The 25,289-nt window shown below is 41.5% G+C and overlaps 1 protein-coding gene across 1 annotated transcript in view; it reads right to left on the bottom strand.

The window, feature by feature from the left end:
- csmd1a (CUB and Sushi multiple domains 1a) overlaps nt 1-25,289 on the bottom strand; it is a 237,581-nt gene that overhangs the window by 169,553 nt on the left and 42,739 nt on the right. Inside the window, exon 2 of the mRNA XM_028987988.1 lies at nt 1,889-2,105. Coding sequence (XP_028843821.1) covers nt 1,889-2,105 — 217 coding nt within the window. The remainder of the gene's footprint in view (nt 1-1,888; nt 2,106-25,289) is intronic.

Below are 25,289 nucleotides of genomic sequence, written 5' to 3'. Positions count from 1 at the left end.
CATAATGGCTGCACCCTTTTGGTTTTGCTCTCTGAGAATAGAGAAGTCGAGGATTTTAACACTCCAGCAGGCCCTGCCAAGTAACGAAAATGGCGCTAGGAAGTTCATTAAATTCCTGTGAACAGTCTGTGAACAGGAAATTAGTGGGATGAAACATACTTTACCTGCAACGTCAGCATGAAAAATGTTGCTTTACAAAAGAATAAAAGAAAATGCAGTAATAGCCTCTATTCTCCCCCAGAGAAAGAAACTGTTCAGCACCCTTTATAAGATTTATAGCTGTCATGACTGAAATGTTTTGTTGACTAACTGAACATGATGTGAAATTAGCTCACAAGTATTAGAGTGTAAACCGTTCCCTTAACATAATAAGGCAAAATTCATATTGCCACTCTGCCTGTTTACGACGATCAATAATCTGTCAGAACGCGTGCATTCATTCTCAGTAACTTCACTCTAAATGCGTCTTGCCCTGTGATCATGTCACATTAGACATCTGCAGAACTCACTTACGGCCTGTCCCCAGCCAATTTGGCAGCTCCCAAAATACATAACCATTTTGTCCTTCATCCCTTCACAATTAGGCCAGTCCTTTCCTTCTGCACAGCCCTATTATGATGACAAATATCACCATAAATAACTAAAAATCAATAATTCAAAATACCTACGATTTCAAAGGAGCTTACTGTCAAAAAAAAAAGTTTCTTTTTAATGAAATCAACACAACAGCTGCATTTTAAGGCCATAAAAGCATCATCGGAGTACCCACAGACTCGACCCCAGTGAGGTATAAACTTAATAAATTTATCATGGTTGAGGGGACTCGGAGGACACAGGCGCAACAGTAAAATGTGGCAAGAGGTAACAGCGTGGTTCAGACTTGGCGATGAGCGTGAACATGTGCAACTGACGGCTTTGCCCCCTTGCAACAGAAGCTAGCAGCATATAAATGCTAGTGTGAAAGTGTAAGGTGGTGAAGGTTGGGTTCAACAATGGGGCTAGAATGTTGAGGCCAGATGTAAACTTGAACAGAAAAATTCCTTTACCGATAATAGTTTATAGTATTGCAATAGTTTTGCTTCATTTCACTCCACTTCTTCACTACAACAACATAACCAACAGAAATGAATAAGATCAACCTTTGAAATGCAGAGCAAGGCCTACTTTCCTTTTACATTGACTAAGCACTAACAAAGCTATTCAAATAAAGCTGATCCACCTTTACCTCATTCCCTTTTCACTGGTGAGGTACTTCTATGTCTGAACTGTCCCTACTGTTGTATCTATCGTATCTCTACGAGAGATACAACAGGGACTCCAGATGCGTCTGAACCAGGGTTTTTTTTGCCATTTGTGGCTTCACATTGTAACGGGTTTGAATAGTGAAGTGGAGGAAACTCTGGTGAAGCATGCAGAGAAGGGCGTGAATTTAAAGGTTTTCTGCTCATCGTAGCAAATCAAATCATCCACACCGGTGTACGAGACCTTAACTCTTGAATTTGAAAATGTCATGTGACCATGAAGAAAATGTATGGGCTGCATCGCACTGCATCGATATCGAGCCATTGATAATCGTAATTGAATCGAATAGTGAGGCCAGTGATGGTTCACACCTCTACCCAGAACTATGGCACATCTTGGTCACAGCTCTCCCTCTCGCTAGCTCTAGATCCCAGACGGACTGCCGTACCGCTCCACCGGCATTCTTCAAAAGTTAGAATTGAGGTCCATGGCAAGTGTTTGGGCCGGCAATCTATATGAGTTTTTTTTTTAAACCTTTAAATAAAGAACTCTTTAATCATCTAAAGAGTTGCTTTGTCCAATTGAGACCCTCACAAAGGGTTTAATTCACATAACAAGCAGGCACGGAAACAGAGCAGTGTCTCACCTCATTTTCAAGTTGCCCGGTTGTGGCTGTCCATCATAAATGGAGACGATGTCAAAGTCCTCCTCCAGAGCGAAGGTATGGAACGATAGTTGTATCCTGTTTCGCTCCCCAGTGACAATGATCCAGGTACAGTTGGCGAAGTTTGGATAGCCGTGTGGAAAGCCTGGACTCTCGATCGTCCCATTGAGACCTTGTACTAAGCCGCCACAAGGTTGACCTGCAAAGAAGACATGAAAGAGAAAAATTTAGCAATTAAATAAAACAATAAATAAAACTAGAAATCTTTACGTGATCATTAGAAACTTTGACCTTGGGTCAAACCATTTCAATTGGTTCTTCGTTGAGTGAATATTTTGCACAAAAGTGGAACAGCGATCAGTGAGAATGGGACGTTGACATCTGATCACCAGAATAGAATCATTTGCTCTAGGCGTCTTTGAGATATCGTGGAACAAACTCATTACAGAACAACACACTGCTTCCAGCAACTACTATCGACATCTAGAAATACTCCCATGCTAGTGGCAAATGGGTTTAAAGTGTGGAAAAATGCTGGCGATAAACCCCTCATTATCACTTGCTCGACTCCTGCGGCCAGTGGGACACCTGTAACGTTGTGGGGAAGCTGCAGGAACCATGCTGTTTACCCTTGGACTTAATAAACTGGGTAATTGGCCAGTTGCGACAGCGTGGTGGTGAGCCACAGAGAAACACTCTAATGAAGTGGGGTGGAGTGTTTCATTCTTATATTCGGAAAAAACGGACACATCTGCTGCTTGCATTAAACACACAGTACAGGCCAAAAGTTCTCATTCAACATATTTTCTTTATCTTCATGACCATTTACGTTGGTAGATTCTGACTGAAGGCATTAAAACTATGAATGAACACATGTGGAGTTCTGTACTTAACAAAAAAAGGTGAAATAAGTGAAAACATGTTTTATATTCTAGTTTCTTTGCTCTGATTACTGCTTTACACACTCTTGGCATTCTCTCGATGAGCTTCAAGAGGTCGTCACCTGAAATGCTTCTGCAACAGTCTTGAAGGAGTTCCCAGAGGTGTTTAGCACTTGTTGGGGTCCAGCTCACCCCAAACCATCTGGATTGGGTTCAGGTCTGGTGACTGTGGAGGTCAGGTCTCCACTTTTTGTTAAGTACAGAACTCCACATGTATTCATTCATAGTTTTGATGCCTTCAGTGAGAATCTACCAACATAAATGGTCATAAAAATAAAGAAAACCCGTCGAAGGAGAAGGTGCGTCCAAACTTTTGGCCTGTACTGTACATACATACAGCATTATCTGTGTATATAATTTGTACCATCTTAACCGATAATTACTCATTCCCAAATGTTTAATGTATTTGAATTTACATTTTCTATGAAGTTCATTGGTTGGTTAATCCCTGCACAGAGAATTTTCTACTTTCGCGTCGCTATGAAGTTCATGACGCTGCAGTGATTGCCTGTGATCAGTATTCCGTGTTCTCATCACAAGGTGCGGATCGGTGCGCTGCCTCTGAGCTCGCTAATGGCCATCGCCACTGTCGCGAGGGCAGGGAGATCGCGTCCCCCACAACCCGCGGAGCTCTGCCCTGCCATCTGTCAGAATGCACGGATACCAATTAGATCATGTAAAGTGTAAGGTTATGACAGGGGCTGGAAGGGGACCATGAATTATCTTATTAAAAAGCAGAAGGATGGCACCCAGGCCAAAATATTTCGTGTAGAATAGCAATATTACTTTAAACCGCTGCTTCATGTATTACAGCTGACGTTTTATTCACTCTTCACATAAACTAATGCATCTCAAAAACTTGAATTCAAAACTTGAATGTTTTTTTTTGGAATTCCACCCATCATCCCCGAACCTTCTCACCTTGATCTTCCAGAGCTGTGAGTAATGGTTGAGCAAACTCAAACCTGTGGCCAACACTGACAGAATCAGTGACACTAAACACCTTTCAAGTGCAGCTATCTATATGGATAAGTGCCGCCCTACAGCCCATAAAATCATGAGCCGTCATCTTGCCAGCTACGGTGACATCGAAGGACCAGCAGGTTCCACAGTTTCCATCCAGGGGCAATTTGTCTGCTGAATTAAGTCTTGTCTGTCACCAATCCAACATCATAATGAGATAAAGCAGCACTTGATGGTCTTGCTGCTGGCACTTGGCATTTCTGTCATCATATGACTTGTTTCTGTGTCAAGATTTTATATTAATCTCGAACGCTGGGTCTTAGCTGTAGTCCCCTGGACCCACTGTATAAAAAAATGTGTTCTGCATGCTTTAACACACAAAATTCCAAACAACCGGCAATTACCAAGTTCTACTTGGAACTATGAGGGTATGTTGGATCGTGTTCAGAGCCCATCAGACTGAAGCAAAAATCCATCTCTTTGCACATGATTGCATTTTTGCAGTTGAATTTGCTGATATGCTCTGAATGTAATCTAAATTCACGAGGCCAATGTAATGGGAATTGCTGTCAGGGAATGATGCTCTTTGTATCCTAATAACAACATCCATTATTTTACTTTTATGACGTAAGGCTCAGAAGCAACGCAGAGTTCAGATAAACCTCAGAAGGTCTAGGCCACCAGCACCATCTTATGTGAACCCATTAATCAGAAACCGGATGACATATCAAGGCCAGAAATCACACCCGTGATAATACAGAACATGTTGGAATATGAAAGAATCTGAATTGTCGAGGCACAGCAGTAATTAAATGTGAAACATGGTACATGGATATGAATAACAACCTTCTCTTCGTGGTACAACTCTGCCGTGCCGGTTTGATGAATAATTTCAGCCTAATGTTGTTGTAGTAAGACAGACGGCATCCAAACTTCAACCCTTTGGCCCGGCAGCAGATTTGAAATGATCCTTGGCAGCTTGCATTGTTAAATTTGGTGTGAGTGGGCTTTTTTACTGCCTGATCATTGAATTCTGTTGGTGTGCAACATGATTTGCAACATGAGCATGGTGTGCAACATGAGCTTCTTTTTTTTTTTATTACACTGGCTCCATATATTTTTCATGGTTTCAATAATAATTCTCTTGTTTGGGTTTTTTCAGAAGAGTCTCTCAATGTTTCAACAAAACTTTGGATATCACCAGGGTTGGGATTCAATGGAATACATGTAAAAGAGATACATATTAAGAATTAAGAAATTTGTGTTCAGACTACAATTTAGACAACATTTAAAATACAGCTACATGTAAAATTAGACAATACTGCAATATAAAAAAAAAAATTATGTCACATGGTCAAATGCAGATGTGGACGATAATGTTCATGCACTCAAGACACATTCATTTTTGCAAAATGCCTGATTTACCCTAGCTTTGCCATTTTTTTTTTATCTGGCTTCCCAATGAAGCATACTTATTAACACCTGATTAATTTACCAGAAAAAGCATTAGTGATTCATTAGTGCATGCATGATACAGTTAAAGTGATCAGTATCAGATCCCACGATGCCGCGGTAGCCAATAAAGTGACTCATCAGTAAGCCGGGTGCTACATATGATTAATAGGGAATTGTCTTATCATGATCAGCTCGGGTGGACTAATAAATCTGTTATATTTGTGGTCTTCAAAGCCATTCAGCAGCGTTTTAATGAAGTGTCAGTCAGTTCACCTTCAAACAGACGTTCGGCTTTTCACCGAGCTCCAACAATCACATTAGCAATCAATGATGTGTGGAAAAGGTTAATGAGGGCAGCACTTTTTTTTTTTAAAAAGCGGGCTCGTCTCTAGCAGACAGACGAGAGAAAAATGTATTTTTTAAAAAATTGCAACTTGGTTATGGTTTGCTGCTGCATTTTGCAAATGACACATAGATTTGTTAAGTACTTGAGCCGCCAGATTACAAATTAAAAAAAAAAAGATGGACACAGATGGAATGAGCCATCGCTCCACATTGTCGAAGTTCAATGAGCACACAGAACATGCCTACACGATACCCAGGCTGCAACCAGATGAGGCTGGATCTGCATGGGCTTCAAGTCTCAGCCATCTGCAAGAGTTGTCATTTCATCCCACTTCAGGCTGCTTTAAAATGGCATTTAAAGGCCTGCTTGGCATTTATGGCTTGTTATAACCTTTTCCCCCCAAAGATCATCCCAGCATTTATTCATCAAGCGTGGTTTACCACATTTGCAAGCTAAATACAACCTGGAGGAAAAGGCAATATATAAGACTGAGATACTGAACCCTCCTCGATCATCAACAACAAGACAATTCTCAGGACTTAAATAATTGGTGCCGGTTAGAAACCACGCTACAAATTGGAAATGTTTCTGCATGCAAAGATGTGGGATAAAATTAATATTCTAGCCGAGAGAACTATACAACACGCCAACAGCAATGATGAATAAACGTTAGCGCTTATTCATACACGTGAATCACATGAAATATTACTCACTTGATAAATCCCAAGACATTCCAGACATTATTTTCAAAAGTAAGCACCAGTCGGAAAGACCACCAGCTGGCGCAACGGTTTCAGCACAACGGTGGCATCTTCATTACTGCCGCTGGCATTCATTAGTCCATGGGAGTTCCCAATACCGTATTGAACACCACCGACTTGAGCGTTCAGCGTCTGACGGCTCAATAAGCGCATTGCTGACACTTTTCATAGGCCACTGAACGTTGCCATAACCGTCAGTGAGCACTTCCTGGACATAAATAGCCAAGAAATCAATGGTATGACTATTACATACAACTAAATATTAAGGCTAATGTTTGCCATGGTTAACTGTTTGTTCGGATGATGTGCACACAAAATGGCCCTGTGTGTGTGTGTCTAAAATATTGTCCTCTGGTTGTGTCTGATTGCCTGAAAAAAATTCTGAAATGAAGCATTTTTAAATACTAACCCTTGAGAAGTTGCATTTTAACACGCCATGGCGAGTTTTACATTTACGGTTATCCTGCCCCGATGCCCACCGCCTCAAAATGAGCTATCGCTTTAAGAAAAACGCGCCTCTCCACAGTCCAAAAGTACTCTGAGCGGCATCATCTCCTCGCTCACCTCGGCAGGCGCGCTGACCCCGATGCGCCTGTGAACCTGGACCGAGGTGAACCCAATCAGTAGTTTAAAAGATTTATTCCGAGGCGGCTCGGATGCTGTCAGATGTTAAAATCTGCCTGGAGATAAACTGGGCATGAGAAAAAGTCCTTCACAGGAAAGATGAATTAGAATGTCAATACACAGGAGCTTGAAAAGACGCTTTACTGTGTGGTTTAGGTGGAGAAATGACTAACTGGTTGCTAAGTGTACCCCTGAAACTTTGCTACAGGCTCAAGCCACTCAAAATTACTGTCTAGTGCTGAATAATGTTGCCAATATTGATGAAAAAAAAAAAAGTGCACTTCATTCATGGCTCAGAACACCATCTTCTGTTCATTGCTACATCATGATTTTTTTATTACTACACCCACAGAAAACCAAGAGGAGAAGAACTGTGAAGAATTTATAGAAGAGCTTTTTTCAGAAGCATCAAAATTATCCAACGTTCAGGAGCCCTTAAAGCCCTCCAACCCTTGATGTATTAGTTTATTATTGCTAAATTATTGTTAGATGCACACTGGGCAGATGTGCAGCGCTGGCCTAGAAGTTAAGGAATCCCGGTCCGCCACGGTGCCACTGAGCAAAATACCGTCCCCAGACATGCGCCTGTCATGGCTGCCCACTGCTCACCAAGGGTGATGGTTAAATACAGAGGACACGTTTCGTTGCATCATCGTGCTGTGCTGTGTATCACAATGATAATCACTTCACGGGGACCCAGTGATCACGGGGACCTCAGTGACAGATTGGCAGTTCGGTATTTGAGATCTGTGATGTGATCTGCCCATCGGTACCTTTTTTTAATTGTTGAGGAAGGGAATTTCTAAAAGTGTTAAATACTTATTAAAATAATAATAATAATGTGACAATAACATCATTAAATGTTTTTATTTAGACATGATCTATAAAAAAAACTAAACTAAGCCAAATTGTACAGATGGAGAAGAATATTGTATTACTGCACAGAGAACCGCAGGATAAAAGAATCCAAACAGTTTATTTGAATCAGCATCTGGACATTTTCAAGCATTTTGCAGTTTAGCTTAACGCTGATTCTGATAACGCTTCTTTTCTCTGGTTTGTACTGGTGCAAACGAGACTTATGCACAATAATGCATAAATGTTTCTATAAAAATCCGTACTGAGTGATTCAACTGTGCTATGGGGTGGTAGTAGCCTATGAACCAGAAGACCCAGGTTCAAACCCCACTTACTACCACTGTGTCCCTGAGCAGGACACATAACCCTAAGTTGCTCCAGGGGGGGGACTGTCCCTGTAACTACTGATTGTAAGTCGCTCTGGATAAGGGCGTCTGGTAATGGGTGTCTTTTAGCTACATTTTATTTACCTCGTTTGAACGTAGGAAGCTTTATTAAACGCAGGTCGGGTTTACAGTGTGCAGGTTATAAGATGGCATTTACATTTACAGGAAGACAAAAACTCATGGCCACGTCCCAGTTGTCAGAGTGTAATATGAGGCAAGATGATTCAAGCTGGCACGAACAGTAACGCAAAGGTGCACTGCAACACACGCTTACTCCACAAGCCCACGCCTACGCCACAACCCAACGTCCGTCTCCGAGGCACTTGTGACTCTAACATGCCCGCACGCCGGTCTGGAGTCATCTGAGCTGTCCACATCACTCTGCCGTTACGCGAGCGCCGGCCTCCACGCCGCACGGCTATTCCGAGAGAGCAGAAGGAGCCTGCGGTGCTTCCGATGGGCGCGTTGCGTCTTTATTACCCTGGAATCCGAGGGAACTACACACAGCGTGCGTGCTTTACTAATGCAATGCGTCTGCAGGTTCACGTTGGTGTTGAAATGTAATGATTGGAGAAAAAACACACTTCTATAAATCTCTAAACCTTTATAGATTTCTAAACCTTTCCTGTTCCATGATTTAATTATGTGGAAGAAGGTTCGTTTAAAGAGCAGCTAGAATCCTTTAATCGCAGCAATGTTTAATATGTAGCCCATAATATGCTAAACCCAAAAAACCTGACATACTTGGAATGAAATATTTTATCGGCGTTAGTAAGAATGCGGATGCTCAAAAACCGGCTGATCTCAGAGCTGCATTAAAACTTATCTGCCTCCTCACACGACTGAAGTTGCTGTGCAGGCCGCTTTAATCTCGGGTTGCCATGGCAACGTCAGTCAGGGCTGAGCGTAATTCGGTGCCGAAATTATGCAATGCTCCACGTACCAGAGGAAAACATCAGACAAATTAACAACAAGGTCAGTTTAAATTTCACTTTTTTTTTTTTTTTTTTTTTGACGACTTGCTGTGCCTCATTAGCATGTATTCACGCACGCATTTAAGATCAGAGAGGGTCAGCACCATTTTTGTGAAGATGGAGCAAACAGACCTGTTGCTTTTGCTCCCGTGTTTTGGCCACACATCAGTCACTCTCGAGCCGTTGATCAATTATTGAACCTGCAGCCGAGGTCTGGGGGATGATGTAAGTGAGCCGGGTTCTAGGTGTTCTTGCTTGGCGCCGATGTTTAAGGCGCTGCTAAATAATGCATGAGGGATGTAAACAAAAGGCCCGAGGCCTGCTGAGGCCAGCATATGTGGCATTCGCTCAAGTCCTGGAAAGAATGACAGCTGTCAATTTTCACCCATATCAGAAAATATCTCATTTCTTCTGCTTCAATAGGACAACTCAGAACATTCATATCATCACTATTTTTTTTAACGCGGGTCCATTTTAAGCAAACAATTCCTGTAAAGCAACTCTCGGTAAGAGGTCAACGTTTCTTTTTTCAAGCAGCTCCAAATCTGACTCTGTAGTAATCGACTGTTTGAACCCTCGTATCGAAGTGCAGCACAGGCAATAGAACTGCAACAGCGTTCACTATGACAAAGGCAATGGGGAGATAAGACAGAGTATCTTTGCCAAGACTGGCAGCCAACTAAACCTGATTGGATTCTGCCTCAGATATAAATGGCAAGGCCTAAAAGTAGGACTTGGGAGACGGGAGTGAAATGAGAAACTGCATCGGCTTCTCGAGAGGTGACAGAGGTTCACTTTTATTTTAATGTCTGTTTTTTTTTAATGTCTAAAAAAGACCTTAGAAGAAGCACAGATCATATAGATATATAGAGGGGCAGTGGTGGCCTAGTGGTTAAGGAAGCGGCCCCGTAATCAGAAGGTTGCTGGTTCGAATCCCGATCTGCCAAGGTGCCACTGAGGTGCCACTGAGCAAAGCACCGCCCCCACACACTGCTCCCCGGGCGCCTGTCATGGCTGCCCACTGCTCACTCAGGGTGATGGGTTAAATGCAGAGGACAAATTTCACTGTGTGCACTGTGTGCTGTGCTGCTGTGTATCACGTGTGACAATCACTTCACTCTTTAGAGATTAGCAGATACCCAAGCATTTCTCAATAATCTTGCATCAATTTTACATTATCTTTCCTATTGATTATAACCAGATTCAGTTTCATAAGTGCATCAATACTGTTTTATATACAGGAAGGTCAGATCAACTTTAGATGGTCAAAAGAGCCAATAATACGTGGCTGATATTTGTCTTTCGGAGTATTACGGACATCAGCTTGTCGCTGCAGATTTTAGCAGCGAGCTGACATATGAGTGGATTTAACAACATTTAAATTATGTGATAAAGAATTGACAACATTTGAGGTTTATGCGAGAGGTCGCGGTCATTAAAAAAACATGCAATGCATCACTGTAATCGCTGGCTCAGTTTATGTCAGAAAATATGCGTTGAAGTGGCAATGAATAAATGCAGGCTAAGCGGCTTATGCTGACCCTACACTAGAAGTCTCTCACGCATCTAAGGACAAGTCACAAAGACAAGTCTTTAGTCACAGACTGCGGTTTTGAAGAAAAGTGGGGATCTGGATGTGTCACTGTTTGCTGAAAACTAGATTCCTTTTGATTTATTTTTTTTTTCCCCTTCATGCAAATCTATAAGAAACCACTGCAAAGAAAAGGCACCACAGCGCCCTGTTTGGCGCTGCGGGGGAACAGGATCCACTCTTTTCTCACGAGATGAGCCATGAGAAAATCTTATCAGTAAAATGTGACAAGATTACAAGCACTGAATTAAGGCCGCTTAATTCAGGCACCAAACCATGCAGGTGATGGGTGTGTCCTACAACTCTGAAAATCGTTTTCTGACATCATTTGTCCATGACGGTGAAATTGCCTGAATTGTTTTTCAGATCAGGCCGACATTAGATGACACTGTCCCGGTCCGCCAAGGTGCCAATGAGTAAAATACTGTCCCCACACACTGCTCCCCCGGGCGCCTGTCATGGGTGCTGGTTAAATACAGAGGACACATTTCGCCGTGTGCCATGCTGCAGTTTATCACAATGACAATCACTTCACTTTTACTTTTCAAGTGCACAAATAGGCCTTAAAACGGCTCTGAAAGAAGCAGATTGCCTCTTCCAATCACAAAATGACCTCAGCAACCTCAGCAACCTGCATTTCCAAAGAAACACCATGACGTGAAGACCAAGGGTGAACCCCAGCCGAGCTGAGAAAAACTCTGGGCGAATGATATAGTCGCATTGATATAGTCGCAAGTCGCTCAGTTGACTTTTTTTTTAATGGTGGCGCTTCACCCATTTTGTTAAGGTCAATGGGAAAAACATCAGCATGCATGTACAGTAAACCCCTCACAGCTGCAGTCCTGACCCACTGACAAAACTCAATGGCTGGGTTCATCCTATAGGTAAATGAGTGACAAACATGGAAAAACATATAATCATATATGATTAAAATCGTGTGAAGACTATTAACAGTAATTTTAGCCAGACCTTTAAATGACAGTGGAGACAGAGCAGATGCAAAATGAAGATTTGTAAAATGTTCATATTGCAGTAATGCTGGACAAAACTGCTCAGGATCAATCTTGGAAGGCCAGGGATAATTTACAAGCTCAATTCCCATATGGAGCAAAACTGTCAGGGGGACTGATTGATGCGATGGCTTATGCTCTCTTTTCCTGCATCTGATTAATCAGACGTAACTGGAGGAAAGGCACATCATTCAATGTTGAATTGACCATTGATGCTTGACTCTCATGAATTTGCAGGACATGACACCCCGCAGCATGGTCCACTCGAGCACACCTGTCTGTGGTGATGTGTCTTGCAAATTAATTGGGACCAGAATTGGAAAAAGAACTGGAGCTCTCATGAACCTGCGGAGTTCCTCATGCTCCAATGTCTGTCTGCATAACACCTCGCGGGCCCTGTTTTCAAGGTGCTTTAATAGAGACTCAGCTAGGGCCACGTTCGCAAATGTCAAATCAAACGTGTCGTCAGGATTTACAAAAATGATCAGATAGAAACAAGGAGGGGCCCATAGTTAGAATCATCTTGGGACCATGTGCACAACCAATGTCATCATTTTTGTTCTTTTCAAGGCTACTTTCTCACCTTTTGAATACCAAAAAACTGCATTCAACTAATATGCCAAACTGTTTTCTGACAACTGTTTGAAATACTGACTTGCATTTTAAGCATTTTGCTAGCCAGAGTACCTAGATCAGAGTTCGTGTTTCCTTAGGTGGCCTAGCGGTTAAGGAAGTGGCCCCATATTCAGAAGGTTGCCGGTTCGAATACCGAGCCGCCAAAGGTGATGGTTAAATGCAGAGGACAAATTTCACTGATGCATCAATGATGCAGAGTTCATTATGATAATATATTTAACAAGTCTGAAAATCAAGTTAATTCAGTGGGTACAGTAGATAAACTGCTTTTAATTAAATTGTGCAAGATTTCTGTATTTTTGTTAAATAATTTGTTGTTTTTAGGTCACATTTTTTACACCCTGTCCTTTTCCATCTGCACATCCACGTATCCATAATTACCAAAAAGGCCAAGCCATGCACAGAACGTCCATGCCACAAGGCAAACCCGTACACCTCCTATTACAGAGCGACAGCTGCACTGCAAACTGGGTTTCCTTTCTCCAAAAGACTCGCGTATTAAACAAACAACTCATGCATAGTCTACAGCGCACCAGGAGACACACATTTCCATATTTCAAGCAACTTGCACTGTCAAACAGCTATGACAGTTGTTCACAAGCACAAAGGATTATGAATTAAAACGGGGGGGAAGCTTAGCTTTTTGAAGTTAACTGAATACAGAGGGCTGTCTGATGGCACTGGCATCGCTGATGACAACATCCGAGTGAAAGAGGTGAGGAACTCGTTCGTCATAGGCCTTTCCCATGCAAAATGCTGACAAATGGTTTTTAAATAAAAAACTGAGCCTCAATATTAAAAAAGTAGAGCCATCCCGCATTGCGATAATGAAGCAAAATATTTAATAAAGAAACAAGCCATGAAGGCCCGAGGGGTGCAGTGATTGTCAGGTGAAAGCACCTCTTGACGCTATAACACAGAATTCAAGGGCTATGTGGCCATGCGTGGGGATAAGAATTTTTCAATGGCCCTTTATGTGAACCAAATTTTGGAACTGATGCTAAATGCTTGATAGATGCGATATGTTTCCCCTATCATATTCATAGCAAAAAGCCAACGGCAATGTAAAACAACTGTTTGGTTATTTATCTCTTTCCCCTTTGCAATCAATAAATTCACCTTATGACTCTATTTGGATATATGAGCGTCAGGAAAACAAATCTCTGACTTGAAGGTGTGCAAACAAAATATTAGGTTATTTAAAGATTTAAACTGCTCATGAATCCAACTATTTCATCACAAATAGACCACCATAAGTATATCATTACATGTATGTATGAGACTTTATTTAGCTGGTCCAAAACGCATCTGAGAATCACTCTGGATTCTTTGCACAAAATCACTTTGCACAATCTTTTGTGCTTTTTTTCTCTTTGCACAATCTCAGCTCTTTTTACTTTTTTTATCTTATACATTGTCTTTCACTCATTTGGACACCTTCACCCAACCTGTTACACATATTTTATGTTAAAGACGTAAAAGTGTAATATTTGGATCTGTTTGCAATATTTGCATATTGGTTCATTGTATACTTGCAACATTTGCAATACTGTGGTCTGTAGCAGTCGCTAAAAGCATTTCACTGCATTTCATACCGTGTATGACTGTGTATGTGACAAATAAAATTTGAGTTTGAGAATGCAAACATATCACTATTTTTTAAAAAAAATACAATCTGCAATTAACAGACAGTCTTTTAAAAGCTAACCAATCTATTATATACTGTATAAGAGAAGTTTTTGCATTTATGTTGGATATTGTCATGTTTCCTGACATTAAACCTGACTTTAGTCTGCCGCCATGTTTGGCTCCACCCGATCTCTAAAGCACGACTCAGGATGTTCAGTGGCTCAGCCCCCTGTGATCTCCCAATACACACGGGGTGTCCTGGGGATGCAGCAATCTTTCTTTATCCACACACACACACAGAAGGATCATTTTTCAAAGGGTACAGAGCGGGGCTGTTAAGGACCTCCCTGTGATCATGTGGTCTCGCGGAATTCGACAGGAGAACACACGAACAACAGTGCTCACGATGGCTGTATGGTGCGAGGCTTGAATGAAGCATGCAGGGGGGTCTGCAAAGTTATTAGCCACATTTTGATTTTATTAAAATATGTGCATTGTCACAGGCTGAGGACGTCTTTGATCACATTCAAATATTTATGGTCGTTATATGAAGCCTCCCCTGAGCTCACCATAGTGGCTTGGCTCATTTTCCAGCACGGCATTTTAAATAAATTCTCAGCGTGGGCCAGCCATGCGCATTTGCGGCGAGAAATATCCAAGATTCAAATAAACAACCTATCCAGGCCGATTCATTATGCCACCAGATAATGTCAAGAGCCGACATTAAGCCATCAGTCTTCAGCCGTCTGGATGGCCCGTAGTCACTGAGCATTTTGTTAGGGCGGCGGTCTGTGATGCTGATCCCCGGGGTTTAAGGGTTAAAACTTGTCTTCCAGTTTGAGATGAGGCTCACATTTGGACATACACTGGAGATTTGATGCAATGAGACAAAAGCATGGAAAAGAGTAATTTACCCCTCATTATTTTATTTCATTGTTCCACGTTCTTAACATTTATTAATATTAAATGAACATTTACTCATGTTTGAAGTATAAGTCAGATCACCATTTGGGCATTCCTTGTTGCCATGTCTTGGACTGCAGGCCCATTCTAGTTTCTCCACCATTTGCTTATGCAGTCCTACCCTGTTAACCAAGACAGAGTGTGCTGCCACTAGGATGGCATTGTCCTCTAGAGGCAGTGCATGGAAAAGGATCTGAATGCATGCCAGGCTCGTCGGCATGGCAGTAAACAGGCATGTTTAGCACCCGGTGGACCCAGGGATGAGGTGACTGCTCTATCCCTTCACTGACAGTCGAGTTAGCCACGCCACGGACACTGGCACAGCCCCCATACCATGCCGGCTTTGGACCCGAACGCTGATAACAGCTCACATGGTCCTTGGCCCAGAGCTTTTTTCCATCCAAATGTGTTGGGCTAAAAAACACAATTCCACTCTGCTGCTGTGCGGATCGGTGTGGAAAATATTGATATATGGCCTTTTCTGCATAGCAAACCGTAACAAAGTAGACCATTTGTTAGGATTAGGCTTGTCATGGTACTGAAACTTGATACTGACACTAGGAGTACAGGAACTTTTTAATTTTAAATCACTATTTGTTAATAAATAAATATATTTGTGTTAAATAATGAATATTTTTCGAATTGAACAAGTCAAACGAATAAACTACAAAGCCATTCTTATGGTTAACTTGCTTCAACAGTTTGGCCTGACAGTGGCAATTAAAATATTCATATAATGTTTGAACATCAACTTTACTAGCCTCTCGAAGCTCTGTGTATAATTCGGAGTGCCGTTGTTTCAAATGCTTTGCTAAATTTGTCATGCTGCTCGCTTTGTTAGCGACAACTTTGAAGCACTTTATTCCAAATGGCCTTGTCCACATAAAAATAAAAAAAGAAGTGATTGTGAAACTGCAGCACACGGTGACACGGTAAAGCGCGTCCTCTGCTTTTAACCCATCACCATGAAAGGCGCCCCAGTGTGTGGGGACGGCACCTTCATCAAGGGGACCTCAGCGGCACATTCTGATTACGGGGCCGCTCTTTTAGCCGCTTGACCGCCACTGCCCCGTTTTCCACATTCCACTGGTTGATATCCAAAATACGTCCAGACTCTGTTCTTTCTTCTTACATGTTCTAGCAAGCTTGGCGCTGCAGAATTACAGAATTAAAGCGTGCCTCTTATGTAAATGGGGGAGGCGGCAATTTCCAAGAATGGGCAGATGCAAAGTTATTATTGGTATTGAAATTGATACTACATTTTAGTTTCTAATTATGGTTATATTATATGATATTATATTATATTCCATTTTGTTTGAGCATTAACAGTTTTAACAGTAGCGAGACAACTAATTAATAACTAAAATAGTGGAAATCCCGTTTATCCCATTTTATATACAAACAATTCAAACCTGGAACAAACAGATACTATAAATGTGTTTTTGACCGATATTTACTCCTTGCAACCCCCTGGAGACACTCAGGGTTAAGTGTTTTGCACAGGTACACGGTGGTAGTAGATGGGGTTTGAACCTGGGACTTTGTGGTCCTGTGACTACAAGGTGAGGGTGTTAGCCACAGGTTACCACAGATGAATGGACTTGGCCTTCAGAGGACTTTGTCATTGCACATTACTGTAGGTACAGTACTGATTGTAAGTCGCTCTGGATAAGAGCGTCTAATAAATGCTGTAAATGTAAATGTACAGTTTCATCTTCACCTCCTCAGCTTCTGTTCAGTGAGGAATACTTATGCATGTACATGTACAAGGAAAAAGGAACTGAAAACCTCACAGTGATGATTGACTCGGTGTCGAAAATGAAAAGCTTTTACTAGGTCAGTCTTTGTCCAAGGATTTCTGTCTCTTTTCAGTGGAGCAAAAAGCAGGCCTTTTGTATGGTTTATGAAGGCTGAACTACACACCATGACTGCCACCCATAATTTGCATGCATATATTTTATTCTAGCATAATTTATTCAAAGAATGAAAAATCACCTGCAGATCCAACTCAATGTCAGCTGAAAAATCAGACTAATAATATTAGCCCCAAGACAACATTGTTGCATATTATAAAATTCCCAGTGAGATGTATTTATTTCTGCAATTCTAATCAGACCACAAAATTCAAAAAGGTCATTAGGAGGCGAATGAGGCATATTTATAAAGAGAATGCTCTTTTTGTGTGGTGTGTACCCTCTTTTTATAGCATAAAAAAGAAAAATGCCCAAAATCGGCTCTGGACAAAATGGCTTGAGTGTGCTTTCGTGAGAACTGGAGGTGATGACTTGCTACACGCAACGCAGCAGTTTGAAAGATGCAGCTGCTCCTCAGAGTGCTGTGGCTGAGTCACTGGGGTGTCACACTACATGACTGATGGTCACAGATGCACTGCTCCTTTCTAAAGCTGGCTGAAGGTCTCGGAAGAATATGCAAATGAAGGGATCAACAAAACTATCTCCATTCCTGTCGATATAAAATAAATAATGTGATGCATTGCATTCATGGATAAAAAAAAGTTTAAAACAAGATGTGACATTTATTCAAAACTAATGTCCCTTTTTACATCCCTAGGATTGCAGCCAAAATAATTTATTAAGATCAAGAAAATGCAGCCCTGGCAAATAAGACGCTTTTAAAAAGATCAATAATGATAAAAGTTCATAATCATCATCATCGTTTCTCAAATCTCCCTCAGGGATGCAACAGCCCATAGTATAATCCCACAAGGAAATAGGCCATTTAATACATGTATTCATAACTAGACAACCACTCTGTCTTAGTATCATTGCAGAAAGTAAGATGTTTATTATGTCCTAGATTTGATGAGCTGTCCAACACACTACACACATGATTCCTATATATATATATATGTGTGTGTGTGTGTGTGTGTGTGTGTGTGGGTTTTTTTTTTTTTCTTTATAAATAACTCACAACACACAAACTGCAGCACGCACATCTGTTAACGAAACACATGTGATACCTGGATTTTCCGATATTTTCAATAATAAAATAGCTATTACTATTACTTCAATATAGGTGTATGAGATTTTTATGAGCATACAGATTTAAAACTCTAAACGCCATATAATTTGTAAACTCCACCTTGTGGAGTTCCACAAGGTTCTATGTTTGGTCCTTTGGTCACAGAAGATTTTCAAAACCAAAGGCATGAGATCAAGCCCTGTCAATCACAACAGACGCCTTTGTCCACATTTTTCATTGATTTTCATTGATAAACACAACCATAACCACTAGACTGTATTTCTTAGATATTAAAACCACTGTAACATATGCTTATACTTTTATTTGCATTGATAGGTTATATATTTATATACACAGGCAAATGAAAGGCTAAAATGTTGCACCAAATCTAGACACCTTTTCATCACCACATTTATCATAGATTAAGTAATGAGCAATTGCATCTTTGAAGCAGCCTGAACCATCAGACAGATGTCTTGACAGATTTAGAGCTGCTGTGCAGCAGCAATCAAGTTTTAATGGTATTCCACATCACACACAAACTCTGCAGCATCCACATCTATTGAATTTTAGGAAAGTTCGGCTTTGTCAGTATGACAAAGTCTGAGAATAAAATTACATAAACTTTGGATCTGAGCAGTAAACCATAAAGGTTTTCTCATGTAACAAATTAGAAGCCAGACAAAACACTAATTTGTAGGGCCTTCTAATTGCAGGTAAAATGCTTAGCAGCAGCTTACTTTGAATCTCTCAGAAAGCTTCTTGTCTTGAAGCGGAAAGGGCAAAACTGCACTTTAAATACAAATTAGGCTGTTTTCATTCAAAAAATAAAGGTGAAAAGTAAGCTAATGGATTTAGAAAAAAGAGACATGTACATTTTGCATAGCCACAGGCCTTCATTTTGTCCTTTGATGCATTTAGTGCAAGTGGAAATTAGTGAAAGGAGTCCTGTCTGAAGAAAGGAACCAGGTGGTGGCATGAATGCTTCCCAGGACAAGGATGGATTTCAAAGCTCCAGTTCAGTGGGAACATTCTCGTGAACAACATACTGAATATAGATTCCTACTGATGAAAAGTTCTGCCATACGACCAGACTCTCCACTTCATTTTGTTAATTAGACGTTTTACGAATTTATATGAACACATCCAACGTGTGAGTGCTCTGAAGGCAAACTAGTACTTTTAACAAATTTGAATAATTTTGTGAATAATCTCTTTTTGGACACGGTTCCCAAGGTTCCGGGAGAGGGTTTCCCACCTGGGAAATGCTGCATTCTCCTCTTTCATGTTCAGCATAAGAGGGCACTAAAGTGGGCGCTTAGCGAAGTGCATCGCTGGCCATCTGCTCGGAGTTCGCATCTTCTCCATGCTCTTGAGTGGGTCGCCAGCTCTGGTTTTCTGGTTTTCTCGCGTTATGCAAAATGCTAAATTTGTCACTGGCTCACCGGCTTGTGTCTGAAGATCACCAAAGTTGTCCGCCTAAATGACCCATCCACATGTGGAACCTAAGTTGTCCCTTCACTGGGCCTGTGATTTGAACCAATGCCCCTTTTTTCTTTTTTAAAGAGCTCAGTGGCTGCTCCTGTACATCCTCTAAACAGCCAGTCTGAAAAGCTAGTGCAATAAAAATCTCTTTTATCCAATATGCTATGACACTTCCGTATGAAATACAGCCCCTTTTAAGTGATCCTTGTGAACATACATGAATCTGGGGCAACATGTTGCTAATTGGAGAACTTTTTCCTCCTTCATGTGCTTTAATGTGTCTTCATTTCTTAGTTTCTACAATGACATATTTTTATTCATTTGTAATGTGCAATTAATCATGTCATTGAGTGACTTGCATTTTTTTTTGCAAATATGAAAAAAGTGGAAAAAATCAATAGTGAAAAAAAAGATGAAAAAGTTAACTGATTATGGTCTTTTATTTTCTTTATTTTTCATTATTTAAAACTAATGATAAGAAATAACTTCCCAATTTAAGCATTTGAAAAATTGCTTTCGTGCCATTAACCAATTTACTTATATAATGACTCTGTAATTACGAGTACCTGTAAAGAAGAGCAAGCACACATGAGTGTGCTCTAAAATGTGGATTTGCAATAAATCTGCACACTGTCACAGAGAGGAAATTTAAAAAGCCATTACAGGTGACCGCAATGAAAAAAAACCAAGCTAATTATTTAAACATTTAAATGGTACTGTACAGACACGCTTTAATAATTAGTGAATGAGTGTGAGCACCCTCAGGAGACGTCCTTGTCCCATCCCTCAACCCACGGCAGTTACCTTCACACATTAATTAGACTGAGCACGGTACAGCTAAAGCAAATTTTGACAGGAAATTGAATTCTGCTCCCAACCCAGTGAACCCTCCAAATCCGGATTCAGGCATCAAACAGAGGAACTGAACAACCATCGTAACAATAAACACGCTCCCAAGTATTTGCTAGAATGAATAAATGAGGAGTTTAATTCGTTTTTAGCTCACATTTCCCCTTCCTTAATTAATTTAATAAGATGTAATCTGACAAAAAAAAATTCAAAATGGATGTGGGGTTAAGAGGGCTGGCAACCATCGAACCAGGTCAGTGCCAACTCCAAACACCAATTCCCGTAATGGCAGGTACATCGTCAGTACCAGTGGGCCATACACAGCTCAAAAAGAATTTTACTGTAATTAAATAACTATCATCCAGCAGATGCATCGGAAATGTGAAGCGCATCATTCACCATGCAGAAAAGCATTAAAATGTGTGACGCTGCTTAACACGTTACATACGCGGGCACAGTCTATCAGAAGTCCTGCTCAACAACATACGTGATTAGTTTTATTCATTATCTCAACATCGCTGCAAGATCACAACAGCCACAACAAACAAACTACATTGCAACATTGTATCATTAATAACGATTCGCGACGATCGCTAACGAAGTGGATGGGTGGAAAACCTGCACTTGTAGGAGCTATGAGTCTGACCTGACATACCGCCCGCCTCCACACCAGATCAACTGTTCAGATTGGACTCTTTCGAAACAGAAAAACATTTTTGGACTCACTACACGCCTGTGAACTTGGTTTATGAAGCATCGCGGGTTTGATTATGGTCGGCAAACACAAATACAGAAAAAAAAAAAAAAACCTGGATCATTATGGCAGCAGCGCAACAGAGCAACTATTCTTCATAATAAGCCTCGCCGTCCTTGCAGGAAGACGGCGGAATCGTCCCCATTTCTGCTGTTATTTTTCACTGTACCACTGCAGCCTTTTAAATGACATGGAACTTACTGCACCGCGCTATCACCTACACAGATCGCTTCTTCGCTGTACCAAGTATCCCTGCGCCCACACACACAGCGTCTATAAATATTCTTCCGTGTTACATAAAGCCAAGCCGCTCCTTTAATAACTTTAAGGAGGGGACTGTTGAGATTTGAACATATTGGATGTTATGGACATTTATGTCCTGCATAATTTTTACCCGGCAATGACACACGGTACAATCAGGTAAACATCGCAGGAAAGAGGTGAGTTGTCAATGTACCTTCGAAGTAAATCAATCAGGACGGGGTTAAATCCATAATCCACAACTGAGTCACTTTTGATCTGACCCTCAATCTTGCACAGGTGACCTCAGCACAAACACCAGGCTGCAGCACATGACTGTTCAGTGTTATTTTACAGGACGCCTGCTCTCTCTCTCTCTCTCTCTCTCTCTCATCACTAAATCCATTTATTCATGCGTTCCAGCATCGATTTACCCTCCAAAAAAACTACACTGGGTTCCCAATTAGGTTCCGTCAAAACCGGGTAAAGTTGCGGTCTGCCTCTACAGCCAGGAAACAGGTAAAAAAAATACCTGCTCGAAATCCACTGATTAAAACTTTATTACAAGCCCCACCAACAGGAGTTCCCCCCTTTTCAGAGTCAAGGTGCAGGAAGGGCCAGTAAATCAATATTTCACAAATATCCATATTTTCTTTACGTTACGTGCCTAAATGCCTAAATAAACCGCACGCGCTTACTCTGAATGGAGAATCCGGCCCAAGACCACATATTAAAGATTACATACATGATAATAACTTGTTATTTGGTTATAACAATCCTGTTATCCTATTAAAACAACAAAAATCTTGGCATTATAACGTTAAAAAGTGCAACGTGCCTTCTTACAAGTACACATTTTATAATGCTGTTAAAAGGTACGCTTCATGTTAAAACAATGACAGTTCATAATATGTTGTTCTAAAATGATTTGCTTTTCATGATCATCCATGAAAATGATTCGATTTATTGTTCTGGAATGATTTTTCATTTTTTGGCTCAACACTAATAATGCATAGCCAATCGCTAATCTGCCAATGAAATACGGTACAGTACAGCCGTACAGTAAGACGTTTACTGTGAGCAATTTAGCGAATAAATAAGAAATGTCAGGCACTGGCGCATCCTGCATTGATGAAGTAATCTGTATGGACGGCTGACCTTTTTTTCCCGGCTCCTGTTTTGCTTTGTTTTGACTGAGCCCTGCCAGGAGTCTGGAAGACACCGCTCTCCGAAGACTCCGCACTCCTTTTCCAATCAATGTCAAATAAGAAGCCAGGTAATCTACGTTGCTCTGGGACTTTCAGGGGTCACTGAGCGCCGAGTGTCGATGTTTTAAGAGTGTCGGGCAGAGATAAGCGGGTTAGAGGCCGGCAAGGGGGACCAAAGTCTTATAATTGAGACTTATGAGGGTCACCGCCATCTTTTTCCAAAGCCAATTGCGACTTTACTAATTACCCACTGGTAAAGACACATTATCGGCTGAAAAGCTGACATTTAAAGATTGGAATGGCCACTGTTTGCCGCGTTTCCAGCCCCCCTTCCTTTCATGAAACCGAGGACTCTGCCGCCACTTCTTTTGACTCAGCCTTTGACATTTAAGCAATGTGACTTATGAGTCATTTTGTTTTTTTTCCCTACAATGTGAAGTCCACCTTTGGGAGCCATCCTAAGGTATAATGTCATTACGTGTCACTCGGGCATTAAGGGCTCACTGCTTGGCAACTGAGAGATTGTGCATGTGGAGGGCTGTGTGGCTCAAACTCTCACCATACCGCTGCTAAGAACGGCCAAACAAGATCTTCTTTCTTTGCACAGTAGACACACTCCAGCGTACAGCGAGGAGAAACAACAACCAGGCTGCTGAAGCCACGGTGCACAGCCAGGGCTGTCCGACGGGACCGGTGCACATCCGAACCCAGGCCCGTCAGTGGTTCCTCTCATCACGAGCTGCAAATTGTCTCAGTGTCAACCTCCACATTCAACTTACCACCTTCAGTCCCGACGATTTTCCTGAATTTTGCATCAGACAAGCCCATCCTGACTGAATGTGGCCATTTCTATTTACTTTTCTTACAACCTTACAACCTTGGTTTTATAACCAATTAACATTCTCGGTGTTAAGCCACTTAGCTTCCAGAAGGATGAGTTGCACGCGTTGCTGACATCAATGGAGGCGTCCAAGGATGTTCTTTTTGGGAAATGTATAGCAGCACATACTCTGGGAGACGAAATGGAGAGAGTCGGCTATAATTACCACGGCCCGGAGAGCCCATGTGATCGGCCGTGGATGCACGTCCAACTTCAGGACCAAGGCCTGGGGAGGCCTGTATCTACTAACAAGCAATATGTCATGTCATCAAACTGCAACACACAGTCTGATCCATTGTTAGTGTCTCACTAAATAAGTCAGACGCTCTCTTGACGTCTGGCTGGTTGCGAAAAAAGTAAATAGTTTATACGGCTGCTGCCAAAACCGAGTCAAGGCAAAGCAAAAGTTGGAGCAGCTTCACAATTAGGAGTGTCTGGGATGTTTGGAAGTTTTGGGAATACGTTTTCGATATGTCAAGTTATGGTAGGAACATTGACCAAGGAATTATAAAGGCTCTCACCACACAATTACAACAAGATTTGGAAGTCCGAGCATTTCACATACGCTGGAGAGCTGTGAGGAAGAACGTCTAAATGTAGGTGAACTGTTGAGAAAAACAGTGATCAGCACAAGGCCAAAGCTATGCTGGAAACATCTCAAGAACAGAGGGGTGAATGTCCAACAGTGACCTACAAGTCTCAAGGCCTCGCCGCAGTTCCTCTCAGGTTCTGCAGACTTGCCTGCAGCGGTTAAAAAAGAAGAATGGACCCAAACCTCTCCTGAAAAGCAAGAGAGTTTTAATTCATTCCCATCGTATCACTGGCCACATTTGCTCATGATTTGACTCAATCAATCAGCCGGGGCCTGCGACAGATAGATCATCAACCTCAAAAATTACAAATGACCAAAATATGCAAAGTGGAGTCCAGATGGTCCATATGAACGGAATTAGCTTCATCAAAAATAATAGTGATCCATTATGGAGTGTAAGTGTGGCAGGCAGGGGTCAAAAGCACATTCCCACGCACATGGCCAGATTTATTTTTATATTTTCCATGGGCGAGGAGCGAGAGAAGCGTGCAGGGAAGGATCATGGAAAGGAGTCAACATGGAGGCGCCGGTGTTTACAGAGAGATGCATATAGGACACGGTCTCATGCAACTGCCACAAAATATTAAGAAAATGTTTTTTAAAATGCATGCAAACAATTGTGCAATATGTGGAATTTGGTGAGATGAACTGGGCATTTATAAGGAAAAATTGTCACGTCACACAGCCCTACTTTACTGCATGCTACAAATGCAAATCGGGCAATTTGCAATCTTTTCCAAAATATTTTATTTAAATATCTAGCCATTTATACACCACATACTTTGTTTTCATTAGGACATTTCTGGCTCACTTTGCTTTTCTATTGTTATCCAACGAGGCATCTGAACATCGTATCTGCCATTCCAACAGCATCTGCAGACACATACCCCCCACAATCCATCACTGCAATCGCTCTGTGCCTGAAGTCCCGCTTCCTGGTATGGAAGATCTAAACACTGTTAACAGGGGTTGACACCACTGTAAGAGGCTCATTATGTACACAATGAACCATGGTGCCAGTTCCATCCCCAAACTCAGCAACTGACTGGCGTGAGACCAATTAATCTGGCTCACGACGCTGACGATGCCGCCGGATTCCCGCTCGCCGCCCGCACGCCATTCTACTCCAAAACTTGTTCAAAAAATATCGATTATACACACATATTTCTACTTTATTCACAAAACAATCATTTTAATTACGAATATATCCTCCTGAAATGGTAAAAACCGTGAGGGAGGCTGGAGTGCAGGTTGAC

The sequence above is a fragment of the Denticeps clupeoides genome, chromosome 8, assembly GCF_900700375.1.
Source record: "Denticeps clupeoides chromosome 8, fDenClu1.1, whole genome shotgun sequence".
Lineage (NCBI taxonomy): Eukaryota > Metazoa > Chordata > Actinopteri > Clupeiformes > Denticipitidae > Denticeps > Denticeps clupeoides.
Note: the sequence above shows the minus strand (reverse complement) of the source record. Positions and strands in the feature narration are given on the sequence as shown.